Source organism: Plectropomus leopardus, chromosome 8 (assembly GCF_008729295.1).
Source record: "Plectropomus leopardus isolate mb chromosome 8, YSFRI_Pleo_2.0, whole genome shotgun sequence".
Lineage (NCBI taxonomy): Eukaryota > Metazoa > Chordata > Actinopteri > Perciformes > Serranidae > Plectropomus > Plectropomus leopardus.
This window is the reverse complement of record NC_056470.1, coordinates 24,727,062-24,750,012: the sequence shown is the minus strand read 5'-3', so window position 1 is coordinate 24,750,012 and position 22,951 is coordinate 24,727,062. Positions and strand designations below refer to the sequence as shown.

The 22,951-nt window shown below is 42.5% G+C and overlaps 1 protein-coding gene across 2 annotated transcripts; it reads left to right on the top strand.

Annotated features, from left to right (window-relative positions):
- Nucleotides 1-1,146: 1,146 nt before the first annotated feature.
- Nucleotides 1,147-22,877, top strand: zmp:0000000926 (ataxin-1). Of its 2 annotated transcripts, none has more exons than XM_042491673.1 (3): nt 1,147-1,294; nt 18,077-19,827; nt 21,228-22,877. In XM_042491673.1, the coding sequence occupies exons 2-3, from the start codon at nt 18,235-18,237 to the stop codon at nt 21,693-21,695; spliced, it is 2,061 nt and encodes a 686-aa protein (XP_042347607.1). In that variant the 5' UTR covers nt 1,147-1,294; nt 18,077-18,234; the 3' UTR covers nt 21,696-22,877. The 2 variants fall into 2 exon arrangements, with proteins under 2 accessions (XP_042347607.1, XP_042347608.1); XM_042491674.1 differs by lacking the exon at nt 1,147-1,294 and adding an exon at nt 12,641-12,837.
- Nucleotides 22,878-22,951: the final 74 nt, after the last annotated feature.

Genomic DNA, 22,951 nt, shown 5'->3' with positions numbered 1-22,951 from the left:
CCCTTTGACATTGTACTGTAGAGGGATCCCAGGCTGTGTAAGCTGCTCATGTGACTTGGCCTGTCCTGTCCTGACACTTCCAGCTCTGGACCTGAGTCAAATGTTTTGCCCATGATGACAAAGGGAAAAAGACTCACCCAGGTACAGTTTGAGTCAGTGAGTTATGAAATTGAAACATTAATAATAATGAGAGCTCAGACAAGGTTGAATATATTTTAACTCAGAAAAACACAAATAATATTGTGATCCAATAGATGATTGTTCATGTGAGTTATTTAAGTCTTTGTCAAGGGTTTATTCCAGGTCATATGTGATGGGAAGTGGGGCACGCAGTACAGTATATAGAGCTCATGACTTATTGCTTCATATGCACAGGACATTCCCATACCTCACTGTGGTTTCACAATAAGATGTGTGAGTGGTCTTTTACAGATTCATGCTTGAAAGAAAAGCACATGATGCCACTGCACACACATCATGACCAAGTGATTAAAAGAGAACTGACTCCTTATGACTGCGATGACATCCTCAGTGTGTCAGATTTGACCAGGCTGGTATTACGCTTCACCTGCCCTAACATGTCAATACTTAGTGATTATGTTTAGCTCCCTCACCTACAGCACTGTGTGCCCAGAGAGCACACCTTTCCCCCCCTCCATCATCCCTGAGGGCTGCGATTGGTTGCCGGGCTAAGAGGCTGAGGTGTTGCAGCAAATAGCACGAGCCGTGGGCCGGTCCATTCTGCAGCTCGAGGGAGGTTAATGAGTGAAGCCGCTGGGCTATCAGCCAAACATGAGCAGCAATGCTAAGGCTCCCACAATGAGCCTGACTGTATTACCACTGAGCTCTGTCTAATTATACACTCCCAGAGAGGGAGAGAGAGAGAGAGGCAGCATATTAGGCAGGGGAAAGAAAAAAGTTATCAAGTGTCACTGTGTGTCAGAAAGACTTACTCAGAGGGATGAGTGTAGATTGAAGTTGTAAGGGCGAAGAGATAGAAGGTGTGTGAGCGAAGGAGAGCGAGAGAGGAGGAGGGAGGGGGTTGGAGAGATCAAGCAAGCTGGGGAGAGAGAAAGAGAGCACACTCACGGGGAGATAGAGGGAGAGAGAGCAAAGAGGCGTTTAGAGAGTGAGAAGGAGGAGAGGCAGGAATAGGATGAAGGGAGGGGAGGCTGAGCAGTAGAGAGGAGGAAGAGACTCGCAGTCTCAAAACTGGATATTCCTACGTGCCTGCTTGCCGCTTGATCCAATGAGTAAACTCTCTGCTACCTGCTACACAAAGGCACCCGGCGAGGTATGTGACCACACCGCTTCCTCGTGTGAGTGTGTGTGTGTATATGTGTGTGAGAGGGAGCGCAGGTGTGTTAGCAACTTTGAATGAAGGGATAAACACATGCTCTGAGAGTGAACGCTCTGAGGAAACAGGTTTAGGAGTTCCTGTATGTCATCCTGAGAGTGAGCTTGGTTAATTATAGGGAGGAAATATGTATGAAATGTGTGAGTGTGTGAGTGTGTGAGTGTGTGTTTGTGTGTGTGTGTGTGTGTGTGAATGAGAGTGTGGTATACACTCATGTAAGTCGGCACCTGTGTGTGGGGGTGTTTGGGTGCGTGGAAGGGCACAACAGAGAGAGTGTGAACAAGAGGGAGAGTGTGACAGATCCAGAGACAAGGAGCGTGCGAGGAAGACGGAGACAGACAGACACACAGACGGAGAGAGAGACAGAGAGAGAAAAAGAGAGAGAGAGAGAGAGAGAGAGAGAGAGAGGTGGAGGTTCATCACTCAAGCTGACGGCAGATCAGTACTTTCAGAATTAGAGCAGTGGGCTTAAATAGCCCTGGTCCAGAGATAGCCAGGGGCCCTGGAGGAGCCCGCTTAAACTGGGAGGGACGGATATGAGATTTTGAGGGTGGGGTTAGTCAAACCGGGGAAAATTTGGAAGGAGACAGAATGAGGGAGGAGGAGAGTGAAAATAGGAGGTGCAGATGTTGGGGGCAAGTCTGGGGAAGATCTCATGCAGTCAAAGGGAGGATGTGCAGGTGTGCAGGTGCATCCGTAACTTCCTATTCAACATGAGAACACATGCGCTGGAAGAACTTCCAATGTCACCTTTTAATTTTTAATCGCAACTTTGCAGCCACACTCGGTCAAGGACTAAATGTGTTTCTGCATCCCTCTGCGGGGAACACAGAGCTATGTTTGTGCTTCTATTACCGGCTTTGCTCCTCGTTTCTCGCCATTCTCGACGGAGAAATACTACGCCGGCGTGCACGATTATGATTTCTGTGCGTCTATTTCTGCTCCAGCAGGCGCTGTCCTTCTGCTGCAGTGATACCCCATATGCTGCATATAGGAACATTTCACAGGTTCAAACAGTTCTCAGCTATAGATGTCTTTCAAGCGAGACATACAACATTTGTCTCTGCTGACTTAATTCACTTATTTCAATTACAGGGACGAGCTGCTGGAGTGCACAGGAAGTCTTGTGTCACTGAGAAAAATGTTAGTTTCGAGTGTACAATTTCAAAGTGCGCTTCTTATGCAAAGGAGCAATCACACTATCATGAAGCAAGGTGTATCAAAGAGTCTGCACCAAGGCTTCAAAACCCAGATCTACTGTGTTTTCTATGTGTTTTATAGTGAGTATAAACCCAGAGCATTGTTTCATGACAGGCGAGAGAAATGCCCTCATGAATGATGTAAAGAGGAACTGAATGTAGGTATGTTTCTGCGTCTCGAGGGAAACAGAAATACAATTCGTCTCTGTGGGCTGAATGAGAAAAACAGCATGTTTTCCCATCCCATGTTTCTTAGAGTACTGCCACCCTGAAGAGCAGAACAGGCCTCTTGTGGGAGAAGGTTGAGTGGCTGCTGGCCCTTTAAGAGGTCTATTTTTACAGGGGCACACTCATGCATGGAGCGAGGCGCACAGAGGCAGCAGTGGCACACGGAGACTCTATCTGCTCTGCCTCACTTCTGTGACTCCACACAACACATCCTACAGGACCATAACCTTGTCACTGAGCAGCTAAAAGAGAGATTTATTAAATTCATTCAGCTCCATAGTTGAGCTTTTCTTTTTTCAATGCGAGAATCATCAAAAGTTGGAAGTTACGAGGTTTGCGCCCGACAAGCAGAATCAGCCCCTTTCAAGTGGATCTCTCTGAAGTCTAAAAGTGATAATGAGTGGGAGTTCGCAATAAAGCCACCCTTATGCACACTGTACACAAATGTGCCAACATTCCCACATACTTGTTTTGATATGCAGATAGCTATGAAAGAAATCTGAAAACATTCATGCCCCCTTCTTACAAACACATAATACACTTAGTTTACTTACGCCCACATGTTCCTCGAAAGAGACCACAAAAAATGAGCATATTTCAGAACATTTTTGCACAAATCTTTGCACTTAGAGATGCGCATAGTGCTGTACACCCACGTGAAAAAAAATTACTTATACATCCTCAATATCTGGACCTAAAATAATCTTCTCCTTATGCAATCTGCATGTTATATAATGCATGGCCTGTCATTATCACCGCGCTCCTTCACGCCCTGCTGTGCCTCTCCACCTACAGCACCACACAGACAGGCACACACACACACACACCCTACACCTTGTGTTGACAGTCATATACTCTACTCTAGCACTCTCACCCACGTTGAGTGTGTGCTCTCAAACAGCCAGCCAGTTGAGTGAAAGGGAAAGACAGAGAGGAAGACAAAGAGTGGGTGGGGAGGGGGGACTGAAAGTGAAAGAGACAAAGAGGGAAAACTTAGAGAGTGAAGTGTACATTCACGCAGAGACAACGCATTTGCATGATTACATGACTTTGTGCATGTGTGTGAGTGTTTTCTAGTGAGTGTTTTATTCCAGTCTTTTGCCCCTTGAAACCCTTCGTGGGCGCAGCAGTTTAGCAGGTATTTGAGGCTGCATAACCTCATGTAACCTTACTCGTGCATTCATTTTCTTCACCACTCTGCTCCTCTTCAGGGTCTCAGAGAGCAGGGAAACACTCACCAGCTCACTGCTGGATTTGTGATGGATAATCACTCTCAGTGTCACTCAGAGTCACACCTATGGGAAAATACAAACTTGCATGTCATCCCCTCACAGAACAGGAAAGGAGTCAAACCTGCATCCTTCTTAGTGATTCGAGACATTTCTAAAAACTGCTGTGCTAATGTGAGCTTGTACTGTTCTTTATTTATTAAAGCTACAGCTGGTAACTTTCATGGTAATAAATCTTATCATATTTGCTGAAACTACCACTGTATTCTAAAAGAAGTACATAAAACCCCTCTTCCTACTGCTTCTAATGGCATTCATTAGAATTCACTGACATTCACAAAGACAATCAGTCAGTCAGGAGTCTCTATGCAGCTGTCCGTCATGTCAATAACTGCTCATGAACTGTGGACAAACTGTCAAACTAGGCAGCACTGATCAAATATGAATAAAGATTCTGTTGCCCTATTGCCTATTTCTCACCTCAAATGTTTTCAGAAACATATTTTAGTGTACAGTTTAGTTGCAAAATGAGAACTTTCCTGATGTGGCCGCCATGTTGGACACAGTTGACCAAAGTGCCAAATACAGCCTACAGCACAGAGCAAATCTTCTCATTTGACAGCTACAAAGAACAAAAAAATATGTTTCTGAAAACATTTTAGGCCAGAAATAGACAGTGCAGTAGTGTACTGTTTAGCTGTAAAATGAAAAAATTTGCACAGGTCGGTGGGCAGCGTTTTGTTTCAGCTTAACTGTTTCCAACATGGCGACCGCGTCACAAACATTCTCATTTTACATCTAAACATTACACTAAAAGAAGTTTCTGACAACATCTGAGGTGAGAAATAGGCAATGCAGTGACACCATCTTTATTCATATTTGATCAGTCCTGCCTAGTTTGACTGTTTGTCCACAGTTCATGAGCAGGGATTGACATGACTCACAGCTGCACAGAGACTCCTCAGCTCTGATTGCCTGTTTTCTGTTACGTGCAGTAAAAGCACTAAATGGCAATAGGGTAGGCCGAGGAAAATGTTTTTTTTTCATTTGTCTCCTTTAGTGCTGTGTGAATCTTTTTCATTTTTTGAAGTTACCAACTGTAGCTTTAATGTATATGAAAAGTGCAGATTGCATAATATTTGCATTATTCTAAAGTGAGCTACCAAATCAAGCAATATGTGCATATCTGCTATGTGTCAGCACGGACAATTAAAGCCCCACATCTACACTTAACTTGTCTTACTGCATGTTATTTAAGAAACAGTAGCAACTCAAAGGTTCTGCACAAATCTCTCCTAGAGTACATGCTGATCGTAAGTTAATTCTGCATTTACGGCATTTTTGAATCAGTCAAGGGGACCTCCATGCCTACTGTTCCCAGATCAGCACTCTCACAGTTGAAGGGTATGAGAATTGGCTTGGGAGCTCAGCCGAGGAGCCAGGAGTGTGATGAATAATCCCAAACAGAGGCAGGTGTTTGAATACAGTTGACACCGCGCCAGACTACTTTAAGGTGACAGACACACCTGTCGGTGGGGGTGTCCCGAGAGAGAGAGCTGCAGAAAGTGGTTTTTCATAGGGTGCATTAACATTCAGACCCACTTAGTGGTAAGGTGATAATATGTGAATGCGTGCGTGCATATGCAGACATGCATATACAATCTGTCAGTTACAAGAGTCTTTTCTTTGCTCTTTGTGTTCGTAGCGATTGTTTTCTTTGGCCCTGACTCGCTAACCCTTGTGTATGATCAAGCAGAATGTTCTCCTCCTCCTCCACACTTCATCTACAATAGGGGTCAACAACCTTTCAACCCCGCCACCCACCGCTTACACCCACAGGTTTTCAGCCAGGCCTGCATCTCTGCCTGCCGGAGCCCGGCAGATCAGTAAATCTGCTCCCTCTTACAGACGGACACAGCGTGCACAAACACAATATATTGCACAGTATCGGTTTTGGTATCACTGTACAGAAAGTGTAACATTTGAGACATCCTGTAGCCTATAGCATCAATAGTGTCCTGAAAGCCTGTCCTGAAGTTGTATTACCTTCCATACCCTTGCGATGCTTCCCTATTATTCATTTCTTTTTTTATCCTTTACGACATTAAAATCACTCAGAAAATTCTCTAATTTAATTTGATCTCTTTTTTTGGCAATTATTAGCAGAGATTATCAAATAGCTGCGTGATAAAGGTTCTCTCTCAAGTGGGACTCTCCCTTTTTTCATTTTGAAAACAAGCATTAAGCCCACTCAATCCCATTTCAATATAATTTGCAGCAGCCTCTGTAACAAACAGCATAAGCCGTGTGTTGAGTAAATGGCTGTGACCGTGTGTGGCTGGCTGGGCAGCAGATTTGGTGTGGGAGGGGTTGTAGAGCAATAGCAATAATGGCAGTGTATAGCAATGCTGCCTTGAATACCAGCAGTGATAAAGGTACTCCAGACAGTATCTGTGAAGCCCGTCTAGACAGTCGCTCTGAAAATGAATGGCACTTGAGCTTTCAACGAGAGACCTGGCCATGCTCTCTCCGTGGAGAAGTCATCACCATGTTTGCTTACAGCTTGCTGACATTTTGCTACTAAACTGGAGAACCGAAAGAAAACCCGGTTTGACTGTCAGTCGCCAGGGGACAGCGCCAAAAACAACAAATCTTTGGAATGAAAAGTAATCCCCCTCCTCTTTCACACACACACTTGTCCTCTCCCTTTCAAGCTGTTTCTACCCCATCACACTTTGTCTCGCTCTCTCTTTCCCCCTCTCCTCTCCCCCCTTGTAAGCTACTGATCTCATAGCGTGAGAGTACTACTCGCATCAAGGGCTCCGAGTTGGGCTAATCATGTCACAAACTAGTGTGAGAGACCGCTACCTGTGAGTGAGTGAAGCAGAGCATTTAAAAAGTTTGAAAACTCATTTGGAAAAAACATGTGAGCTGCAAAAAAAGCATGACTGTGCATCCATCAGCGTTATGTGACATCACTATAGTTGCATAAGAATCGCAGTCACCTTACCAATCGTGGCACATTTGATGCTTGTGTCATGTTTTTTTGGTTTTTTTTTAAACGTCTTTGTGATGCACACAACAAATTGAAACAAAAGTCATCTCTTTGTGGTTGAAAATGTAGCTGGTTGCAGATGCCGCATAAGAGGCACATTATCAGATTGACACAGTGGAAAAGTGCAGAGATGAAACTCTCTAAATGTCAATGAATGACAACATAACACCCGCCTTAGAAAATGTCAGCCACAAGGTTTGAAGAATACCTGTTAACTGTTCCACTTGTTCCCTGCTGACCTCACTATGCACACTGCATGTGCATATGTGTGTGTGTTCACGGAGAAAGACTGCAGCGTGGTCAGAGGAAGGGGAGGACGAGGTGGAGGAATTTTTTGCTTCTGCTGACTGGCTGACCTGCATGTAATTAGTCAAGTCATATTTTTAACTGATATTGCGTAAAAGCCAGCTTAAGGAGCCATAGCTGCCCTATTTATACCCTAGGGGCTAATGGCCTGTACCACTACACAGGGGGATTTCCTCCCAGAACTATACTAAGCCTTCCTAAGGCCGTACCAGTTAGGATTCACAGGGATTAACCCAGCAATACATTACAGGCGTCACCCTCTTGTCTGCATCACTCACGCTGTCCGACTCTCCTCCAATTGGCTCCTGTTTTGCAGTGTTAAGCATACTCTGTTTACTACACTGCTTTTGAGAAGGACATATGTTTTGTTTAATTTTGTTGCAGTTATGGCAGATACTGATGATCTTATTCCAAACCAAAAATGGCAAATACATTCAATGTATTGTGCAAGTCTGTCATGAGTGAGCACATTTCCAGAAACTCAGAATGAGTGTTTGCGTGCAGGGCTGCTGGCTCATCCTGTTGAAGAATGGGCCCCGAAGGCTGACCTGGCCTTTTGCCCAATAAGCTATCGCCCGTATCACCCTGTCCTTTTATCAGCTTAGCCCGGCTCCTTGTGGAGTAAGCCACCACACACGGCTAGTAGTACTCCCCTCCTCCCCTCCCGCCATCACTCCACCTTTCTATTAAGGCTGTCGGCTAATCTGTTGACTATTTTCTGAAATAACTGATTAGCTGTTTGGCCTATAAGACATGAGAATATTGTGAAAATATGTTGATCAGCCCAAGATGACTTCCTCAAATGTCTCCACAACACAAATAAGTTAAAAAACAAACAACTAACACAACATAAAAATACACATTCAGGAATCTTTTTCTTGGAATAAAGGCCCAAATGAATTTATCGTTTATCAGATAAGTTGCCTATTAATTTATGGTCTGGGAAAAGCAAAAAAAGAATTTCTTCTGAGTTTGTCACACCACAGAAAAGTGTGTTATCAACCACCCAGCCAAAAGGGACTGATTAAAACATTGCCAAGTGTATAAAAATAGGTTTACAAATCATAAAAAAAGATAATCAGTATTTTTCTGCTCTGTGATTCTGGGGGTATGTCTGCTGAAGATGCTGAGCCGTATGAGCCACTGCAAAGCAACAGACTCCTGTTAGCAGCTAACACAGTAGCACAGAAACATACACACATCTCCTGATTATTTTCTTGACTTATCAATTAGGTCTTTGGTCAATAAAATGTCATTAAATAGTGATAAAATGTTAATCAGTGTTTCCCACAGGTAAAGATGAAGTCCACAGCTAGCATGTATTTAGTTTACTGCCATAGAGGAGTAAAGAAATATGAATATATTTACAGAAGTTGGAATCACAGAATCTTTTTTTTTCTTAAAAATCACTCAAATCGATTAATTCCTAATCAAATTACTTGGCACTTAATTTTGAGGTCCAGGTAAAAGAAAAACAAATGTTTTCTGAGTGTGTCACACCACAGAAATAAAAACTTTGGGCTGAAGACCGTAAGGTACACAAGGCAATGTTGCTTGTATTTACAGGATTCTGGCATTTAACAAAGAAGTTGATTCATATATTTATTAGACTGAACTGAAAAAGCAGAGAGAGCTCGAGGAACGTACTGAAGGAAACAACACAGACGCATGCTCTGCACTCTATAATAAGACTTTATATAGTGAGGGAGCATTATGTTAAGGATGGCTCCAGTGCGTCACTGAGCCAAGAAAAAGGTCAAAAAAAACAAGACAGATAAATGGTATAAAAAAGTCTAACTCCACAATGTGGTACTGTAGTATAGTTGATTTATCTATCTTATATATCTATCTATCTGCTGTGTCCTCTAACCCCCCTCCCCTCCTCACCGCTCTCCTCTACTCTCCCCTCTGTTCAGATCTGTTACATTCAGCAACAAATTTCTGCTGCATCAGACGTCCATCATAGATTCCCCACTCAGCCTGAAACGTGATCAGACACCCCATACGAGGCTACGCATGAGGATGAGGGGGGTAAAAAAAAGAAAAATTAAATGCCATTTTGATTGCAAAGGGGAGCAGAAGATGTTTCAACACACTTTGTGTTCAGTAGAGGAGGGAGTGAATCCTCTCTCTACAGTCTTACCTGTAAACGTCTTTCGCCACTTAACACTTCCACCACTATGATTTGTCGGGTGTAGTGTGACTCATCTGACCTTTCTTGTCTAGGCCTGCCCTTATGTGTGTGTGTGTGTGTGTGTGTGTGTGTGATAGGTAAAATAAAGAACAGAGAGTGCGTGCGAAAGAGAAACACCACAGGCATTTCTATATCTCTATATTGTAGTAAACACCCTTTTGATGAACCCGGCCCTCGTGCTATTTCCTCCTCTTTCACTATGACTTGACTATTACATCTAAATATATATCAAATACCGTCAAGTGATAAGATTTATGTAGATTATATCTGTTAAATGCTGATTATGGGGCAGAAGGTGTCGATGACATTTAGCAGGAAGTAATTATTTTATTTGCTTCACAACATTTTATCTATTTATTTTTTATGTTTTAATATACAAAGTATGAATTCTCACTAACTTGTGACCTTGAGTTTGTTATCGTATTGGTTAAAGATGTGTTATTTATGTGGGATGTCTTGTATGATCATGTGTTGGACACTTTTAATTGCCAAGTCAACCCTGACCATTATGAGCAATTAGTTTCTTTGTGTGATATAATCATAGAAACATGTTTATAGAGGAAACTTTGTTTTTACATGCATCTTATTCTGCATTCAGATTAATTAGTAGGGTTTATGAATTTAAAAAATAATTGAAAAAGTTACTAATAGTTAGTAAACTAATTACAGTGAACCATTGAACCATTTCCTGTTTGTAAACCAGCTTTTATTAATAAATGAGAAGCCTGCAATTCTAAGCCTGATGATGGCCTGAAAAAAATCAAACTTAAGGGAGTTTATTTGGAGTGCAAAAAACTAAACAAGCAGAGGCCATCTGGAGCGTAGTACAGAAAAAAGACAGAGGAAAAGATGAACTTTTCACATTTGCACAAACTGTATTCTTTTGGGTTTTTTGTTGTTGTTATTATATGCTCATTATTATTATTATTTTATTATCATTACATTTTATTTGTGTTTATTACTCATTAGCTTGTTGTAATTCATGATAAAAAAAAATATAACGGATACTACTACTAATAATAATAAGGAAGGGACGGGGAAGTATATGAAATCTATACAGGCAATTCTGTAGAATTTTAAAGGAAAAAATAATAATAAATAATGTATGTTTGTTTTACTTAGCCCAATAAACATAAAATAATAAATAAAATATATATACACACACACACACACACACACATATATACATATATCTCGGGGTGGGGGAAGATTGCTGAGGGCACAGACTGCCAGATGCTGCACTATATAAATTACTATTTCATATTATGTTTAAGATTTTTTCCTATTTTATTTATTGCCCTACTAATTAAATAGTGTTACTTAAACTGAATATTGATTCAAAGTGCACTTGACATTACAAAATGGTCCTACTATCCAAAGAAAAAAATGTGTTGTTTAATCTAAATCCAAAATGCTCCAAAACTCAAAAAACCAACAACTGCATCTTTACTCCATTAATTGTGATACTTGTAATGAACCCACACAAGTACAGAAAATGCCAGAGCAGACAGTGCTCGTGCCCACACAACCTCAGCTCACATCATTTCTTTCAAACAGCATTTACTTTGCAAAATAAATGTAATCTTCTCCTAAATGTCAGGGGAGACTTTTCTTGGCAATTGTCACCACACAGTGAGAATGTTTAAATGTGGCCTTCAAGGCTGATGTGTCTGCACACACATCCAAATCTGATTAGCTTTCTACTCCATTGAGGTTGAGAAGTTCGACAAGGTTAACCTTTAATTCATGTTGGTGGATACGAGTCTGCATTTTGCTCTGTGTTTAAAAGCGCAGATGAATTGCTTTTAGAAGAAGCCTATCAAAGAACATAAAGATTGCTTCTTACAATCTGACACCAATAATGATTTGATTGCTTCATTAAATCCTATTTTCCCCCCCAGGCTCCAATTTATGTTTTCGCTCCTGTATTGCATTTCTGCGCTTGTAATTAACATAAGCTTGTTTGAACTGAAGTTTGGCCCTGTTTCTTTGACGGGGGGAGCCGGCAGGGTTATTTGCATAGTGTTGCTTTTTCAACCTTGCGCCTGTTTATTATTTTCTAAAAGGTTTCTGTGCTGACAGGTTTGTGATTTCTTGCCGTGAATGAGCTGCTCTGCTCTCACCAATTCAGTCCCTAATAAGCCGAACCACCACACTTCACTTGCACTGGCTGAATCACTGAGGCACATCATTCAGAGCTCTCCTGCAGTGCTCCTGTTAGCGTATGAGAGTGTGTGTTTCTGCGTGTTTATGAAGTCAAATCAAATTTATTCATAAAAGCTCTTTTAACAACAGGTTCATCACAAAGTGCTTTGGTGAGAACAAAGGACACAAAATTCAGATAAAAACTACAGATAAACAAAAAGAACAAGTGTGGCGTGTGTTTGTGTGTGTGTGTGTGTGTGTGTGTGTGTGATGGATGTGAGGTTTAGTTTTGAGTCAGAGGCAGCAACAAAGCCTAAGTCTGAGAGTGTGTGTAGGATGAGCCTCCTACCACGTCCTTCCCTGTCTCTCATCAACTGTCTCTCTGCCTCCCTTCCATCCTTCCCTCCTTCTTTTATGTGCCAACATGTCTTCAGAAATATACATTATTATTTCACCACTAATTACCTGATGTATTCATGACTTTTCACGTTAAAAGGGGCATTTAACTGCTGAAACTTAAGTGGAAAGCTCACCTTCAGACAGCACAAAGGCGGCATAGTATAGTCAGCATATACCGCCCAATATATAATCTGTATGTGCTGCATCCTTGACTGTTAGTGTGTGTATGTTGCGTGTGCATATATGTGTGTGTGTGTGTGTGTGTGTGTGTATGCATGTTTATATCCCTCACAGTGATTAAAGCAAGTGGGCGGCAGCAGCAACTGGTCTGCCTGTGTGGCTCTGCATAGCAGACATGTTTCTCACTGCTAGATATTACTCATTTCCTCAGCCCTTTGCACACACAAGCACGCACACACACACACTTGACACACACACACACACACACACACACACAGTCACATACACAACAGACACAGAGACGGATAGCAGGCTCTCAGTTCTTTCCCTCAGTTTGGTGGGCTCGCTGGTGTTATTTCATGCGTACAGAGATCAGAGGCAGTGTGTAGCTGGAGGCTGCTGATATCTGCGGGTGTTGTAACTGGCGGCGGTGCTGTGGAGGAGCAGTGTAGCACAGTGAGGAGCTGAGGAGTGGGTTGACCCTCTGGGAGGACTGGAATATGAATGACTGCCAAGACTGGGACGTCTGCTCAGCCTGCACTAAGGTCAGTCTCATAGTGCATCACAACAACTACCAACTCCATCAACCTGTCTGCATGCTGCCACATTCTCTAACTGCTCATTTGGGTTAAAAGAGACCCTTTTAGGCGCAATTAGCACTACTGGACTGTCGGTTGATGTTTTATTTAATAGCAAAAAAGGCAAAAGTAGAGACTGATATTCTGTAGTTCTGGTTTTCGAGGTTTGTCATGACAGTAGAGGTTTGACTGTTCTCCTGAGAAATGCATTAAGAGAAAAGGCGGGATGAGGTGAAGCGGTGCAAATAGATGTCTGATTTGACCGTTACTTGAGAGCAAGTTGCAGTATCTAAGCATTCTGCTTTATTTTCTTTTTTGGAAAAACAGTTTTTATTTTTTATCAGTTCTAAGCAAGAAAATTAACTTTTTTTAACAAATTGCATTTCTGCTTACAGAGCAAATCAAAAGTCTCAAGCAGTTTTTCACTGGAAATAATGCGTGATATAATTATGCCTGTGATGTGTCGGGTTTTTATATATTTAAATGCTACGAGCACAGTAGCTCCAGCTTAACTCCAGCTCTCTGCATGCTCGTCTGCACAGTGTAGGAGTATTCTGTTAGAAGACATTTCTCTGCAAACTCCTCCACATGCACAATTGTGTTCTTTGTTTTCTTGTACTCTTTTGGCAAGTTTATATTAGGTCTATTTTGACAACCCTTTTCATAAGGGCTGTCGAAATGACAAGGGCGGCGGAGTCATTTGAGGACAAATACTGAAACCAGATTTTTTTTCAATGTATTTAATGTGGAGTCTAGACAAGTTTTTACACAGCCAAAGTAAAGTTCTTAAGTAAAGAAGAAATGGGAAAAGTTTAATAAATTCTGACCTTTTGAATACTATGTGTGACTTGAAAAATTATTTTGGGATATTAATTTTCATATGTGATATTATAGGTATTTTTATTGCCGCTTTAAAAAAAATTATTAGTAAAAATATATGTTGATAATTGAAACAATAATTCAATAAATCACTATGGTCATCATAATTAGAATAATAAAAAAAAACAGGCTTATTATTCTAGGAAAAATACTGATAGGAAAATATTAATGAAGATGTAAATGGATTACATGAGGAGTTATTTTTCTATTGTTGCTGCCCTCTGAATGCGTTTTATCTCATGAATAGTAGAGGTCACCCAATACGATATTATCGCGATACGTAAAAGTCATGACATGATGAGGGCCAGCGTTGCCGCTTTAGGCAAAAAACAATTATGCCAGCCCTCTATTTGCAATATACCATATCAGCAATAACACACAAAGGCTAATTTGCCATACACATGAAACTAAAAACAGTAACAACAAACCCCAACATGGCTTACACATAATGCAAATGGTCAGTGCAACTATTATGTGCTCAAAGTGTCAATATAAAAGTATACATGCCTCATCATGGCATTTTGCGAATCCACATACAAATAACACATTAAATAGAGCTTCAACTTCAGTTTCCTGGTTTTGAATTCTACACAGCACAGTGATAACAGCACACATAGCTTATTTTCAAAATAACACAATTTCAGCTCCTTAAACTAAATAATACAATGCAATTGTGCACCACACACGTGACTAATGGACTGCAGCGTAACGACTAGAGTGCAAATAAAGCTTACCTTGCAGAAGTGCACGCGCAGTTTTGCGAGGCCAAACTTAAGTCCAGCTGTTTCTATTCATGGAAACTGTCTTTCTGCTCAGCTGATTTTTTCATGGGCGCCAATAATGCCTCACATATTTTCCACTCTTCGGCACCGTCTCCTGAAGAGCTTACTTTCTCTCACTTCCAAGAAAAAAAAATTAAAAATCTCAGCAGAAGCAAAACAGGTAACATGTCTTAATTGCTGGATAAACAATCCAAGGCTTTTTTAGTCTCTCTCCATTCGTTAACATCCAACTATGATGACACACAGAAAACGTAATTATATTACTACTATATTATCCTCGCATGTGTTGCATGTATGTTTTGGGGTTTTTTTTAAGACAATGAAACATGATGTCGGCCGGCCGGCCAGCCATTGGCTCATGAGAGCTGGGGGCGGGAGATGGTTGCAGGTGAAGCATGATTGACACATGTCTCAACAATTCATTGTGCTCACAGAAAAGCGTAGCCAGGTATGCCAAGAGCCCGTAGTTCCTGCTATTGGTTACACAGCAACCCTGCTTACGAATGAATAGTTGACACACATTTCGCCACTCTTGCCAAAAAGTGCTGCTCAAAATAACTTCCTACCGACATGGACGCACCAGCCGTGGATACAGTTTTATTGTGATTTAAAATGTTTTGCGATATGCTAAGTATCACTGTAACAATTGTTACGATATATTGCGATTTACTACCTTTTTTTTCTTTTTTCAAAATTATGACCTCAATGTAAAACTTTATCAACACCAGTTTTATCTACAGTTTTTAGCCTGTCCGACTCACTTCAATAATTTTTGTTGCAGCAAAAATGTATCTAGTAGACTTAAAAAAGCAATTTGTTTTATTATTCTAGTAGACTAATAAATGTTTATTTTGTTTGCAATATTAATAATTTCTATAATAACAAATGGACACTTAGTGTCTGTGTATCGATACAATATTGCCACGCATATAAAAAGAGCTTTCTATGATCTGTCACCTCTCAACATTACTAAAACATCCTGAGAATGCTGCAGTAATAACGTTATGTCTTAGTCAGAATTTAACCTTATAGGGATATTATCTGAAATGATAAACATCCCTAAATGTTCTTAAAGCATTAGATTGAAATACTTTTTTTAAAACGTTATTTCAACTTGTAGGTAACCTTAGCCACTGTTGTGGGAGTGTTCCCTGCAACTGTGATAATAAAAGCAGACAAACAGTTAGTAAAACAAACATATAGACATAAGAAACACTAAAGCAGTTCATATCATTGTCTATCTGTGGTTTAAAGTCATTAAGATAACACTTTAGATGAAGGACCTCTTGAATACATTACCCCCACCCATAAAAAATAAAAGTTTTCATGAACCCCAGAGGTCTATGGGTGCATTCAGCTCACACATTATCTTTCAGCTGATCTGAAAACATATCACTTACAAGGTTGTTTATCATAATAGTAACGTGTTTGTTGACCTAAACATTTCCCACGTTATACTCCATCACAGCCGTCCTGTCAGTGTCTGGGACAAAGACTCCCCCTCCTCCTCTCACCGCCCAGTTTTCAGTTTTCCACTCAGATGCACAAACAGCTTGCTTCGCTCAACACTTATTCTGTTTTTGGACCAAGTCACTTGATGAGCAACAGTTTACCCGCCTCTCCATGGAGTATCCCCATCTAACCTCTCTATCTGAGTGTATGTCTGTGTGTGTGTGTGTGTGTGTGTGTGTGTGTGTGTGTGTGTGTGGATACAGTTGCCATGGCGACTGTGTGGTGGATGGTGAGACGGCAGGGAGTTGGTAGGCTGTTGAGACAGACTTGCGGGTGAGTGCGGGGCTGAGTGGCAGCATGGTGCTGTGGTGTTGTGGCGGCGGCGGGAGCAGCGATGGTGGCGGCGGCGGTGGTGGGAAGGGAACAGCTGGGCTGGCGGCGCGGCAACCATCACTTCAAAAGAGCCTCCTGTAAAAAAAAAAACGTTTGGAGAAGAATTAGTAGAGCTCCCCCGCACTTCTCACTGAATGAAACAAGGCTGCAAAATCTCTGACACATTTGAGGACTCAAACACAAACACACACAAAGACCTAAACAAATAAACACATTCACACATTTCTCGCAGAAAAAAAAATGCACACAAACATGGCACACATGCACATGCACACACTCTCTCTCACACACACGCACACACATAGACAATTACAGACATTTCCCGACACCCCTGCTGTGACACATAATTAATATGCAAAGACACATATCCTGTATCCACAACAACTGGTGGTAATATCAACAGTGTTTCTGTCAGCTTTTGGGTGGGTGGTGACCAGCTTTGCCTATCACTGGGGGAGTAAGTACAGCCGCCCGAGGGAGTATTTGTGTGTCTGTTGCTGTCCGTGTGCGTGTCTGAAAGAAAAGGGGTGGGGGGTTGCTAGTAGTAAGCTCATATAGAATATAGAGAACACCCGGGGGTGTCGTGGGGGTGGTTCATGAAAATGGTACAAAAACATATCTACATATTCCAATCATCCCCTGAGAGTCAGGGATGAAAACTCTCCCTCTGAGTGTGCGTGTGTGTGTGTGTGTGTGTGTGTGTGTGCTCTTACACACACATACTGCTCTGCCTCTGAACTTCATTGGCTGCAAAATATATTTTTAGTCCACATGTGGGAGTAATGTGTTTGAATGAAACGAGTAAGTTGGGTAGTTTCAGTCCCACCGCAGTGCACGTAGGTAATGACTAATTAGCGACAGCTATCAGAATGCTTAGTTTCTAACCTTTTTCAAGTAGTTTATCTGAGGAGACACATGCTGAAGACATTTCACTCGCCATCTGTGTGATGCAGCTGAATGTTTGTTTGCATGTGGGGCCAGACTGACAGCTACACTCTAGCTACAACTGATGCCAGGACCTGACAGACTGTACTTTTTCTATGTTCATACTAAACTCTTTGAAACCTGAGCATATTAGCTTGATTTCTTTTTTTAAAAAATGGAAAGAAGGACATGAACAACAAAAGAAGAAATGACCCAAAGCAATTAATTAATAAAGAGTACAAGAAAATTACCTGAAAATGTGCTTAAAAGTTATAATAGTTCTGTTACATAATTTTAAATATGATAAATATTAGATTTTTTCCCCCACCTTTTTTTTTTCTTTTTCCCTAGACATTTTCTCCAATTTCTTTTGAAGTCAAGACCAGGACAGCACTCCAGTTTTTTATTATTGGCACATGGAAGTCTTTGGGCAAGATGTCTTTCTTCAGCATATAGATCGGCAATGTAACCAGTGTTATCAATGTGAATTTACATGCTAAGGAAATGTACATGTGACAATAACAACAATTATAATTGGAGTGCTGTCCATTGCCGCATTGAGTCTCATTTCATTTTCCCCCTTTAATTAAAAAAAAAAAAAAAAATTTCATGCAACCAGGTTTCTCATTGCCTTTTTTTCCATGTTTTTGCTAAGGTGTAAAAAGGTGCCTAAAAGCAGCACAAGGAAAGTAATGTTGCTCTACGTTTCAAAAGGATAATTTCTCTTCCCTCTTTCTCTCATTTATTTTTACCTTCCTTGTCTGTCCTCTCTCTAGGTGAGTGGCGCTTCAGTACAAAAGAATCAACAGTGATCTGACAGTGATGCTGTGTCGCAGCCTTCCCTTCTGTCTGCGCCCCTCATTCTCCCGTGAGGCCCATGTGACCTAGCCTACACCCACACACAGGGGGCCCCCACTGCCGCTGGAGCCCACCCATGAATCCCAGCCCTGACCGCGGCAAAGAGTGCCTGCCTCCCAAGAAAAGGGAGCCTCGGCAAGGATCGTCAGACCACCACGTCCCGCTGGACGAGTTTAAACCCCCTGTGCCGCTCCGGGGTCGGTCCAGCGCAGGGGGAGGGGAGGGAGGCAGGGAGGCCGGGGACAGGGACCGAGCTCTGATAAACCCAAACGCCCATCTCCTCCATACACCTCCACCTCTTCCTGCTCCAGCACCAGGTCTCCCCCTGCCCCTACCATGGCACCTGAGCTACTCTCCCTCTGTCTCTCTTTTCCCAGGGCAGGTTGGCGAGAGGAGGGGCTCAGGGTCTCCCGCCTGGAGAGATGATCCTCTCCCCTCACCCTTGCCTCACCACTCCAGGTGGCTCAGAGGGGATGGGCCCCTCTCCTTGCCACCTTCCCCATCTTCTTCCTCCACTTCCTCCTTTAAGACTCCCTTCCCGGCCGACTCTAGAGAGATATGGTCCTACATTAACAGCGGCCGGCGGGACAACAGCTCCTCCCTCTTCTCCCCGTCATACTTGTTTAGCCACCACTCTCTCTACCCTCAAGATCCGAGCTTTGTTGAAGCCAGACATAGATACCTTAGCAAGAGGCCCAACGGCCTGGATGAGCCAGGCAGCAGGACTGCCTCAACGTCCAGGCCTCTGCTCACAGGAGATTACGGGAACGACAGCAGCAGAACCAGGCTGGACATCAGTCCGCACAGCTCCCACACCAACGGCGGGCGGCGACAGCAGGAGGATCTAACATCTCGTGTCCACTCTGGAGGGTTTTTGTCAGACTCTCAAGCTCAGGAGGGCCCTGAGCCACATTCCTCACTGCAGGACAGACATCCGCATGGGATAGTTAAGACCAGCTCTAATTTACTCTCAACCAGTCCCCTACCCCTCGGACCAGTCCCTAGGGCAGGTAGAGGGGGACTATTGGACCCCCTAGGGGCCACACCAGCTGAGGCTCAGATCTACTACTCCTTGGGATCGGTGTGCCACCCCAGCCCTCAGGTCCAGGCCTACCCGCTCTATAGCCCCTCAGGAACAGCTCTGTACAACCTGCACAGGGAGCCAGGACCCAGGCAGCACAATATAAGGAACTCACCACACTCCCCCCTGGGTCTGCCTAACAGCCATGACAGGTTGCAAAGAGACCGGGATAGAGACCAAGACAGAGACAGAGAAAAACTGGTACAAAGGGACAGAGAGCGAGCTAAAGACAAAGAGAAGCACCTACAACATGACAAAGACCAAGAAAGAGACAGTGAGCGTGAGAGACGACGGGACAGAGACAGAGACAGAAGGAGAGAGTTATCTCCTTCCCATCATCACACCTCACCCCCGGCCCTTCACCCATCTCCCCCTGCGCTCCTACCTCACTTCACCAAGGGTTCTCTGATCGAGTTGGCCAGCGGGCGGTTGAAGCGGGTGGAGGAGCTGCGGACTGAGGACTTCCTGAGGAGCGCAGATACCTCCCCAGAGTTTCACCTCAGCACCTGCACTGTGCTGCTGATCTCCTCCAGCAGCGCACAGGGCTTCAGTCACCTGCAGGTCCACCTCACAGACCGCAACACTCAGGTCAGCACTCTTTTTGGATACATGCTTCAGCTTGCACTTAAATAGAAGATAAGCATAATCAGATATAACTTAATAAATATCTGCATGACAAGATCAGGTGAAAAAAATAGTATATAAGAAATGTGTTATCCCCCAAATAACCATTTGTATATCAATTACTCACCCTGTGTTATGATGAATTTGTGTGATCTATAATCTAAGTCTTATTTAGCCAGTTGTATGCTCAGTACTACTGGATAAATACCTACTTTCCACCAAAATAAGCACATGCATATAGTTTTTTTTTTTGCAGACTGCTTTCCCTTGCCAGTTGGGCAGAGCTGTGTACATGGCTCTGCAGCAGACCAGTATGTCTTTGTGTGTGGGTTTTTTTGTTTTTGGTTTTGGTCTGTTAAATCTGACATTACGGACAGGCCAGAGAACAGGTAAGCAGTAGAATGCAGCATGGATGGAGGGCTGTGAAATGACAGTATTTACTTATTTCTATACATTACTTACTCTTTCAGTATCTCTTTCAAACTCGGTGCAAAATAGTTAGGATTGATGTTTTAGTGATGCTTAGGTTAGGAAATACAGTAATTAGTGATAGCGTGTCATTGCATCTTGTTGGTTAAGGAGCTAAATTTAGCATGTTCACTTGAGTGTTTTATTTCCATCAATACCGATTGGAGACAGAGGCAATAAATTCCCATGACTACTGCACATTTCATCCAGATGTGAATGCTGATTGTTCACTTTCCCATTGCAATAAAAAGTCAGATGTTAGCCATTTTGTGCAGTGGAAAAGAGAAGAGACTTTATCTGAGCTCTTATCCAAAGTCCGAGTCCATTGACAAAAACATTTATTTGGTCATGGTTTGTTACATTGGTGTTTAAAATGTTAGTTGAGATTGACCAAATTCACTCAATAACACAAACCAATCAAGGCAGTGTTAGACCAGCAGCTAAGTAAAATGATTGTTTTTTGTCAATGGTGTCTGACTTGAAAGAGAGCAGAGAAAAGTTTCATTTTTCCTTCAGTGACTGTCAGAAAGGGCTGTGTGTTTGGGAAGTACTGAGTATACTACTGGTTAAATGAGATGTGAATTACACTGCACAAGCTGTGTGAGAGTTTGTAAATGGATGTTTTGATATAGTTAAACGCGGACTCCTATGACAGTTCATCAAGAATTTCATCAGTTTTTGAATTCCTCTTTCACTGTGGAGGCATGTGAGCTTTCTTCACAAATGCGATGTAACACAGGGTGAGTGACTGATAAACAAATTATCATTGTAGCGGGTAACTATTCCTGTAATTTCTTACACGTAATATTACACACTAAAGTAAGGCTGTGGTGATAATAAGTGACAGACATGAGAGGCCTCTTGGTTGAATGTGTAACACTTGTGGTTTTGTGTAGGAGTTACTGAAGGTCTTGGTGGAGTATCCGTTCTTTGTTCAGGACCGAGGCTGGTCTTCATGCTGCCCCCAGAGAACCACCCAGCTGTATGGCCTGCCCTGCCGCCAGCTCATGGAGGGGGACGTCTGTCTCGCTCTCACCCCTACACCCTCCCAAACCCACAGGACACACACGCGTACCGGCTCTAGGGCCCATCGCACGCAACTCCCCCCAAGGGCTGCCGGAGAACCCAGTAGCTCGCAAAGGGAGGAGATGCCACCTCCACCTCCTCCTCCCCCTCTCCCTCACCATCCGCCTCCTAGCGCACCGGCACCTCCACGTACTCTGGCCGCAGAGCCCCCTGCTCCCCTGGAGCAGCCGCGTCCACGCAAACGGCGCTGGTCTGCCCCAGATACCCTTTCCTCAACTGGAACTGATGAAAGCCTCCTGGATTTACCTCATGGCTCCAAGCTAATGAAGTGGCAGTAGAAACTTGGAAATGTATACATGCATATTTACACACACACACAAGCACACACACACACCCTCCTTGTCTCTGTTGCACCCACCAAGACAAACAATGGCGAGACCTCAAGGTAGGGTTGCAGGGAAGGAATAAAAAAAAAAAAAAAAAAAAACAATAGAAAACGCAATTTACGGGTGTCCAAACTGCTGCCCAAAAGATTAACCTCCCTAGTCCACCCTAGTTCCTTTCCTTTCCTTTTCCTTTCCTTATCCTTCCCATTCTTTCCTTCCCTCAACTTTACTTAGCACAACCCTGAAAGGAGCAGCAGCTGAGGGATCTTTGGAAGTCTCCTTACAGACACACTGAAGACATTTAGTGAGACAATCAAGCACTTGTCTGTGTTCACTCTGTTTTTGTAATGGTTGTCCCACACACCTACTTACTGACAGTGTTTTCTGCAGGGTATTGATTTTCAATCAGTGTTATGAAAGTAAACGCTATTGAAGAAGTGCAGATATATATGAACAAAAAGTTGACTATATATATTACATTACAGATGTTATATACAGTAAATATGCTAAACAGATTTAATGCAATCTCTCTGTCAATTTCGCAATGCATTTTCTTTTTTTAACTTTTATTTTCTTGCTTCTGAGCCGACGTCGACGTGTCGGCCTGGGCAGGCAAGGTGAATGTATGAGCAACTCTTCGCCTTTTTTTATTCTCATCACTGGGAGTCGTTTCAAACGGTTGATTGTTCGTCAAGGCATTACCCTCCAATATGTTCTTAACATTATCTCTGAGAAAGGGAGAACACTAATGAAAACTGCGTAACAGACAATCCCACCCACACAGACAGGTCTGTGCCACATCGCCTCGACACTCATGGTGTTTTTCCATTAAAAACTGAATGATGGAAAGAGTAAAAAAGTGCAGTATGGCTGAAGAGTAATGGTGCTAATAACACGTTGGAACATGATGCTTTGTGAATACTCTTGACCCCCCGTGTACTGTACGCTTCTGTTCCCATCTCATTTTTTACGTACTGTATTTGTTTGAAGGCAGGGAAAATGATGAAAGTATTTTAAACTCAGATACGGGTATCTCTTCTGATTCAGCACACTCTCTCACTTTAGTTTTTGTGTTTTGTTTTTCTATTTTGTTTTCAAAAAGAAAACCTTACCTGTTGATTTTTCTTTTTAAATGTTATAGCTACAAAAATGTATATTTTTAAAAATTGTGAATCTGTTATATGATGTTCGCTAGAAATAAAGGAAAA

Coding starts and splice junctions, on each gene's coding strand:
- zmp:0000000926 (XM_042491673.1), top strand. CDS start 18,235: ATGAATCCCAGCCCTGACCGCGGCAAAGAGTGCCTGCCTCCCAAGAAA. Junction 19,828..21,227: donor TCACAGACCGCAACACTCAG/GTCAGCACTCTT, acceptor GGTTTTGTGTAG/GAGTTACTGAAGGTCTTGGT.